The sequence below is a fragment of the Opisthocomus hoazin genome, chromosome 5 (genome assembly GCF_030867145.1).
Source record: "Opisthocomus hoazin isolate bOpiHoa1 chromosome 5, bOpiHoa1.hap1, whole genome shotgun sequence".
Lineage (NCBI taxonomy): Eukaryota > Metazoa > Chordata > Aves > Opisthocomiformes > Opisthocomidae > Opisthocomus > Opisthocomus hoazin.
This window is the reverse complement of record NC_134418.1, coordinates 30235194-30244283: the sequence shown is the minus strand read 5'-3', so window position 1 is coordinate 30244283 and position 9090 is coordinate 30235194. Positions and strand designations below refer to the sequence as shown.

General features: G+C 45.0%; 1 protein-coding gene across 2 annotated transcripts; it reads right to left on the bottom strand.

Annotated features, from left to right (window-relative positions):
• Window positions 1–5534: 5534 nt before the first annotated feature.
• Window positions 5535–7225, bottom strand: STBD1 (starch binding domain 1). Of its 2 annotated transcripts, none has more exons than XM_075420804.1 (2): window positions 6927–7225; window positions 5535–6797 (listed from the first exon to the last, which is right to left on the bottom strand). In XM_075420804.1, exons 1-2 carry the CDS (start codon window positions 7195–7197, stop codon window positions 5974–5976), a joined length of 1095 nt encoding a protein of 364 aa, XP_075276919.1. In that variant the 5' UTR covers window positions 7198–7225; the 3' UTR covers window positions 5535–5973. The 2 variants fall into 2 exon arrangements, with proteins under 2 accessions (XP_075276919.1, XP_075276920.1); XM_075420805.1 differs by having other exon boundaries at window positions 5535–6785.
• Window positions 7226–9090: the final 1865 nt, after the last annotated feature.

Sequence of the window (9090 nt, the reverse complement as noted above, 5' to 3'; positions counted from 1 at the left end):
AGTTGCCGTATGCATTAGTGATTACTTTCACGTATGTACATTGTGTTTAAAATACGCTATATTTTTAAAGTTTAATAATAAAAGTTCTTACAGTTCTGTAACTCTTGCCTGGAACCATGACACTCTCTAAAGTTTTTACTTTTAAATGAGTGGGAAGTACAGAGGTGTAGAAAATACGTCTAAATACAGACTCTTTCACTGGCTTATATTTTCAGCAGCTGTGTGCTGTAAGGGACACTGGCCACAGGACACTGCTGACTGCTTCAAGTTCCAGTATTTCTTCCATGTGTTCTTGATCTTGCATACCATTTCAGGCCCTGTTTTTTAGAAAGTTAGTTTTGAAATGGTTTGTTAGGCATTTTTTTTTCCATTCTAAAATAAGTTAGTTTCCTCTCCCTCCATGCTTCATGTTATTACTTCAAGAAATTCCATTTCATCTGGGTGTCCCAGAACAGCCAAGCACTTCCAATAAAAGCAGGAAACCTGCCCATGGCTCCTGTTAATGTTAAGACAAAGTGTTGAACCACACACCTACACCTGCAAGACTGCACAGATTTCATCCTATACCATGATTCCTTTAAGCAGAATGGATTCATCAAATGGTGTTCTTTATGTAATTTTCACTGCTTGCTGGGATATTTGGCTTGATTGATAGTACAAATGGAGAGTTCACAGTCTGCCTTGGGAGTAGCTTTGTAAGCATAGCACTTGTATTTTGACTTACAGCTGAGGATGTGTATGTTCCTACTTTGGGACTTTTTGTCCTTCTTCAATCCGTGTCCCTCTATAAAAACTAAACTAGGTGAAGTTTAGGCAGAAGAAGATGCATTTTGAATCTATACCAACTTTTTTTTCTTACAACAGTCTAGTATGACTTAAATACCAGGCTGCACTACCCATATTAAGAAGTTTGCTAAAATAGCTGGGCATATGACTTTCAGCTGGTCTCCAAAATGCTGTTCAGTTGAGTCACCAATACAGAAAACTTTCTTTTAATATGAGTGCCTAAGAAAAATGCTTTCAAAGGCCATTCCTAGTGTAAGATATAGTAATAAACAGAAAGGCATGTTGGGCACACACCTCTTAATTCTTCTGACATTTGAGGATTTTGCAGTAGTGGGCAAATGACTTATTGCACATAAAAGAGTTAAAAGACTATCCAATGCTAAAAACAATTCCAAAGTAGTAAGATGAACAGGATCACTAAAGTATCAGATTGATCTTTAAAGCCACCTTAGTTTTTGACAATATTTCAGGGAAGAAGATATTTGTTGGAAAAAAAAAGATGGGAGGAAGAACCTAGTACTTATCCCAAACTGAGTACTTTTCTGGAATTTGCCATTTGATTCTTGTGTGGGGACTGTTCATGAAGAGCAGGTTAACAGTGCTGCCCCTGCAGAGTCTAGCAAGGCTGTCTGAGATGTTGTTCACAGAAGCTGCTGGCCTGGTAGCAGGGGAGTCCTTGTTATAAACAGTACTAACAAAAGAAGGGGCAAGATGTCCCTCTGCAATAAATTAGTACCCAAGCCACAGTAGACCCTTAGTACCCAAGGAAAGCAGACCATCCCCAGGGTCAGCAGGAGGTGCCAGTGAGGCAGCTTCACTAGCATTAGTGTTTTTCCTCATTACCTGCTTTTTGAAAAGCAATTACTGCTTTGTATTTGTGGCAGCATGGAAAGCCATGCTTGAATTCAAGGGGCTTACCCAGTCATTTTGTCCAAACCAAATGATTTGTAGCTGCGCCTCAGCAGAAGTAGCTTCATGAGCACAAGCCATGCAGATAAAAACTTGGGTTTGTTGGCTTTAAAGCTACAAAAGTATATTCAGAGTAGATAACACTCTGAGGTTTTTTTAGTTTGAGGTCTTCTTGGGTGGGAAGAAGAGATTAGTGAGTTGTTACTAAGCTGTCCTCAGTCACTGTCAACAGTATTTTGATTTAATTCAAGTAATAGTTTCTATTTCCTAATAATTTTTTTTCCGCTGATTGTTATTTTTTGCAACAGTATTGCAAGCTTAGTCAGAATGTTAATAAAGGCATCTCCCCTTTCCTAGGAATTGGTTGCATTGAAAATTAAAGGATCATTTTAGATGGCTTGTTAATCACAGTTTGCACTTGTTATACATATTTGACAGGTCTACCAAAGTTTTGGTAAGAAAAGGGTGAGGTGTAGAGAACGAGAGCGTGTATTCCCCCCATAGCTCAGCAGGCTGGAAAAGGTCAATGGAAAGTGCACTCTCAGTTGTGTTCAAGGAGCCAGGCTAAAAAGAGTTTCAAAAGGCTGCAACCCTGTGAGAATGGAAGGGAGCAGGTGGAGAGGTACAAATAGCCAGAGAGAAGGGAGATCTGCCAAGCGAAAAAGCAGCTTAACATCCTTCTGCTGGAATCCAGCAGAGTTGGGAACAGGTCTGGGCTTTCTCCCTGCCGCCAGCAGAAGGAAAAGAATTGGCCTGGGGAAGAAAAAGGGCGATAGCCTCGTGGGCCCTAGAGCACCTATATACCTCCTGGACTGTGCAGCCTGAATAGCGCTTTGTTATTCCGTGTCATACAGGTGGATGACAGGAGGACTGTTAGGCAAATCTCAACCACAGCAGGACACCACAGATGGCAACCAACCACACAGAGAGAAAACCTAATGCCAGTCTGATATTTTTGAATGGATCATGTGGAGAGACTCCAAACAGTAAGTTTAACTCCCATAAAGAATGCGGGATGGACATGGGTTTTGCAGAGGCACCTGCAAAGTGAATAGGAGGCAAACAAGTTGCAATGCAAGCCTCTGTATGTGACTTTAAACTGGTTTATGCCCAGTACCCATTCCAGCCTTAGGCAGTCTGCTCAGCTTACCATCCAGCTGCAGCATTTAGCATTTGTACACCAAACTACTTCAGAAATAGCAGTAGACTGCATTTCACCTAAAAGTAATCAAATTGTCTGATTTGTCAGAAGTTTTTTGTGAGCAGTATAAGCATATTAACTTAAAAGGTAGGTCTTTGGTTGCAGTCTTTCTGGCTTTGCCAAGCTGCAAGCGAGACAGTTTATTATTTGCTTTTCGATATCCTGACCTGCTGGCTGCTAGGCTGTTACATCCACATAGGAATGTCAACAAGAACTTGTTTCTCACACGTAGCTTCACTAGTCTCACAGCCAAGACATTGTATTAGACAGGTATCACCCCATTCTAGCATAACCATTTTTATGCAGCAAGGCAACTTTGTTTAAATCTACCTTCATACTTGAGTGAATAGATCATTCAGTAGTAAGAAATCACCTCTGTAAACCTGGCAAAAATACTAATCAGTTCCTCCAATAATACTGAAATCCAGAGTTAATTCTTTCACCATGCAAATAACATTTAATTTACAAAGCATAGGCCCTGCTGGGCAAGCAGGGATGCGAATGGCATAATTTAGAGGTTGTAGTAAAAGTGTAGCGCAGGTCTTTGTAGACAACCTTGCTTGATCATTCAGCAAGATGATGCAATCATGAGGACTATGTGTTGTCTGTGGGATCAAAGTGCAGGGTGTTTAATTAAAAAAAATGTTCTCATTTTGAGACACTTCACAGGGTTAGCCTGTTTGAAACACGTTCATCATTGCATTAGAGAATCTATTCTAGTGTAGGTTAAGTGGCTTTCTAGTGAATATCTTAATCTAATACCACAGTTAATCTTCTCAGACAAGCCTCCAATGTATGTATAAATACATTCAAATGGCAGTGGCTGTTGGACAAGTGCTTTTTAAGTTGACAGTATCTCAGTATTTGAAGAGCTTGCATTCATGGGAAAGAATTGTAAACAGCTTGAAATAACACAGTCATGGTGCACATGGACAGAACTTAACGAGCTTTCTGTTTATACACAGTAAGAATAGTCATAATTAAATAGCAGAAATATTTCTTACAGTGAAGCAGGAGTCCCTCCTGTTAATACTTATTTTTCTACCCAGGACATGCTAACTATGTCATTTTTTCCTTTTAAGTTCATGTAGTAACTTAAGCCCCATATTATTTTCCTGTTGAGAGAGTTGAGGACTAATGTGTGCGTATGCACATATCTAAGACCACTGGAGCAGCATCAACCACCTGCTGAATTGCTAGCTCCCTTTTGAGTCAGTTGCCAGAAATGATACCACGTTCCTTCCAGACCTGCAATACTTCTCACACAGAAGTAGTTACAGGGGTACTTTTCATCCTGGACAAGCAGTCAACAAGACAAGAAGCTTACAGTCAGTCTTGCATTTAGCTCCCTATCTTGGTCTCTTCTATAAAAGATCTCTTGAAGGAAATGAAATTTATTCACCTGAATCTTTAGATTGCTCAAGACAACCAGAGAGCAAAGCCAACATCTGCAGAAGTAACTGACCCACAGAACAAGTTGCTCTGTCATACAGCAACAGCTGTGAAGTACTTGTTTCGCATGAGAACACGAAAACTCCTACTTGCTAATGCAGTTGTTCATTTGCCTTAGTCTCTCCCTCCTCAGCCTCCCTTAAATGCCCTCCCAGGATTTTCTTTAGCTATTTTGTGGCTATGCCTGCATGAGCAGGCAGCCCAGCCCACTCGCAATGGGTTTGTTTCATGGAACAGCTGGTGGGTGCTGAAGTCCCAGTAATAACATTTCAAGCACTGGTTCTTCACAGCAGCTCTAGTATGGTCCCACCAACTGGATGTCCATTAACCATTAGATGCAGGAGATAAGCCTCTGAAGCTCATCTTCCAGCCTGTCCCCGAAATCCATGTTATTTCACATGTTCAGACTGCTCTACCATGCAAAGCAGGAATTAGATCAGTGTGCTTTTGAAGTAAATGTTCCAAACCAAAATGCTAGTTTATGCACCTCCAGAACTCCAACAAAACTGTGCTCTTCAGCTGAAGTTCACTCTAGAGAAGTAATACTTGCAAGCTAGAGCTAGGTTCCTCATCATGGAAAGTAGATCTTGCTGAAGTGGCATCATGTATTTGTAACCAAAAATATGAAAAGCAGGCAAGCAGAGCAGCTTTCTGCTTCTGTCATACAAAAAAAAAGAACAACTGGCTGTAGCTGAAAGTATTCTACGTTATCTGGCTTACTAGAAGGGCACAGCTTAGAATAAATTTGTGTTGAAAAGCCTAGTCTTGAAAAAAACACACAAGTTTAAGCTAAGTAGTTGCTAACAATACTGTAATATTATTCCTAGGTAGGCGGAATGTGCCGCCTAACTATCTCAGAAAGAATCCTATTCCCTAGCCATCACAGCAGTCCAGATCTTTTCATAGCTTGCTCCCACCCTGACAAAGTAATTCATTAAGCCCAGACAGTCCCTTCCGACCTTTGCTCTCCTCTCAGCGGGATGATCTGACTAAAAGGGACCTACCTGCCAAGCCTTCATTTAAGCCGAGGTTCTTCCTGGAGAGTAGGGAGAAAAGAATGAAATACTTGGGAGTTAAACCTTTGTTACTCCAATGAGTGCTAGCTGCTTCACAGTAATTCTTTAGCACTATGATTTCAGGTCAAGTAACTCACTTCTATCAAAGTTATTAAGAATCAGTTCACTGGTCAAGGTGTGAAGGACTGTCAGCCTGAAAGTATTTATTGCTTACTTAATACATTACATAAGTTAAAACACTTGAGTTCCTACTACAGTGTAGATAACCACACTTCCTAGTATGCTTCAAAAGCCCTAAGCAGTCGGTACAAAGATGCATCCCATAGCCCCACTCAAAGCAACACAAACTCAGGTCCAGGGTCCAGATTTACCTGGACAGGCAGCTGCTTGGAACGCTGTTCAGAACACGTTTGAAGTTGATCTTTCAGGTTGCCAAATGATTTGCTAAAGGGGATGGCAGATATCTGCACATGCAGTTTAACCAGGCTTGATACAGGATTTAGAGCTCTGCACTTGTGAATGTCTCCTACCGAAGAAGGGGTAAAGTTTAGGGGCTCTGTCATTAATCTAAGCAGGTTTGCCATTTGATAAGCAGCTTCCAGGATCCCATTAATGGTATCCCCACCACCGATGAACAATTTGATCTTCATGTTCAGTCATCAGGGTCCTATTACCGCATTCTTCCCACTGTCTGACCTTGCCATTCTCCACCAAGATAAATTTCCACTCTACTTTGGTGTCTACCGGCAGACTAATGGATTCAGACCAGAAGCCATCCTTGTCGTACTTGAGGGGAACATAGCTATGCCACTGGCCAAGACATTCATGGTCACCAGTAACACCAATCAGCTGAGCGTCCGAGTGCGTGACGTAGTGTATGCGGAAAGTCACGTGGATGTTTTGAAACATGGGGGGCACAGCTGCAACTCTCTTTGCTTTGAGGTCCCCATCGGGGCAGTCTCCTTGTTCCCATTCCTTGCTGTCAGAGTCTTCCATGCTGCCGCTCCTGCCAGCCTCCCCCCAGGCCAGGTGCTCAGAAACAACTTCCCATTCTTCGTGGTCCAAGTCCCTACTCTCAGCTGGCTGACATGGCTGCTCCTCACTTCTGTCCTTGCAAACATCATCAGAGGCTGCTGCCAGGTTCATCACGCACCACCTGTCACCTGCCTGCCCCCTCTGGGGTCTCAGCTCGCCTGCCTGGCTGCCATGTGTATCAGCTGGACGCTCCCTGGAGTCACTGGCACCCTGCTTTGGGAGCAGCTGCTCCGTCTCCAGAGGTTCCTCAGAAACTCCACCACTCTGAACATGGTTAAGCTCTTTCTTTGGTATAGGCGCCAGATCCTCCGCTGCCTTCTGCGGGCTGGACAGGGCAGGAGCCTTGGCCTCCAGCAGCACTCGCTCACCGCTCACCAGAAGATCCTCTAAAAATGACACTGAATTAAAACAGGAATGGCTTAAGCAACTCGGTGCAGCTCAGCAGCAGCAAGCCCCAGCGCTCGCTGGCAGGCCGGGGCGCACCGAGACGCCACGACCGTCGGCTCCCCCCGCACCCCGCCCGGTACCTGCGGCCGCCGCTGCCTCGCCTCGCCCCTCGCCGCCCCGCAGTCGGGCCGCCGCCGCCTCGCCGCCCTCCTCGCCTCGCCCGTCACCGCCGCCGTACCAGAGCCAGGCGACCAGGGCGGCCAGCAGCCCCACCACCAGCGCCGGCCACAGCCCCGCTCCCAGCCAGCCCCAGCCGTGGGCCTCGGCGGCGGGGAAGCGCGGCGCGGCGGCGGGGAAGCGCGGCGCGGCGGCGGGCTGCCGCAGCACGGGCGGGCCGCTGTCGCGAGCCATGGCCGGGCACGGGCAGCAGGACCACCGCCGCCCCTCGGGCGCCTGTTTAAGCCGGGCCCCGACCCGGGGAGGAGCTGCCTCGGGGGCGGGAGGCGTGTCCCCTCGGCGCCGGGTGGCTCCGGCCCTGCGGCGGGCAGTGGCGGGGGGAGGGAAAAGGCGGGTCACAGAATCACAGAATCACAGAATGGTAGGGGTTGGAAGGGACCTCTGTTGCGTCATCTAGTGCAACCCTCCTGCCGAAGCAGGGTCACCTACAGCAGGCTGCACAGGACCTTGTCCAGGCGGGTCTTGAATATCTCCAGAGAAGGAGGCTCCACAACCTCCCTGGGCAGCCTGTTCCAGTGCTCCGTCACCCTCAGAGGGAAGAAGTTCTTCCTCATGTTCAGGGGGAACTTCCTGTGCTTCAATTTGTGCCCGTTGCCCCTTGTCCTGTCACTGGGCACCACTGAAAAGAGCTTGGCCCCATCCTCCTGACACCCACCCTTCAGATATTTATAAGCATTTATTAGGCCCCCTCGCAGCCTTTTCTTCAGGCTGAACAAGCCCAGTTCCCTCAGCCTCTCCTCGTAGGAGAGATGTTCCAGTCCCCTCATCATCCTTGTAGCCCTCCGCTGGACTCTCTCCAGTAGCTCTTTAACAAAGTCACAAGTTTGGTGAGAACTGGTCGAAAGGCTTGCTTCACCCCCTCTCCCCCTCCCCTTTGCAGCCATCTCTCCGCTTTTTTCCTTCTCTTTCCTCATTTTGTCTCCATCGCTGCGCACTCTGCACATGGTGGTCACGCTGCGTTTTAAAAAAACCACAGACAATGCGAAAATGAAGGGAGATGGTATGCAAAAGCTGAGGGCTGAATGCTTGAGTTTCTCTCCTGGTTTTGCATGAAAGAAAGCATTGGAGCTGTAGTAACTGCGGAGGTTTATGAAATTTAATTCTAGTGGTACCAGTGGGCTTGGATTTGTGTGCTCCAAGAGGGGTGTGCTGAGGGTGACTGATGGGCATGTACTTTTAACGCTTGTGCTGATGAAAACCCAGGTTTTCTCGGGCATCCCTGAGAAGTGAGATGAATCCACTACTAATTTTGTAACTTCTGCATCATAGTCTAATGACTACAATTGGATTTCTTAACGTTGTCCTGCTCTCCTGTGCTCCATATTATGCTCAGGAAGCTTTTTTGGAATACCAGGACTTCAGAGTCCATTAATGCAGAGGATATTTGATGTTTATTTGCATTTACCTTCATTTTACTACCAAATTTTCTTCTTGAAGTGCTGATATCAAATTTTATGTCAAAATTACAAGTTTATACAGATAAATCTTACTAGGAACCCAAGTAATTTAGTAAATGCAACTTACGACTTTGTATTTTGAATTGGTAGTTCTGTAGTGACAAGCTGTAAAAATGTTTATTAGTGTAGACTATTAACACCAAAGATTAACACCAGAGAAGGAGTTAGGGGAGGTAGTCCCATTCAGTTTTGACTGCTGTCTTCTTTAAATCCATTCTCTTTATCTGAACACAGGTGTTGTCATTACTTGATTTCTAAAGCCCACAGATGAGATTTTAACTGCTATCTCATTAGAAAAGAGAATGGCTAAGTGGATGTCCCAATAAGTCTATTTCCAGTGTGTGAACGTCTTAATCTTCCAGTGTCATTTAGAGCAGTGCTACCTCAGCTTAACAGAACAGTAAATGTCATTTGAATTTATAGAAGCACAAGTGTGCAGTCTTCATGATGAAGATCCCTGGGTGATATGGTGTATGGTGGCAGACACAGAATTCATGATCTAAATATTTTTCCTTTCTTTGCTTACCACAGTAACTAAGACACATTCTCTGAAGCCCTCCTCCAACAAAGTGATGAGCTTGTGCTTAAATAAAAATATCTATTTTGGTAC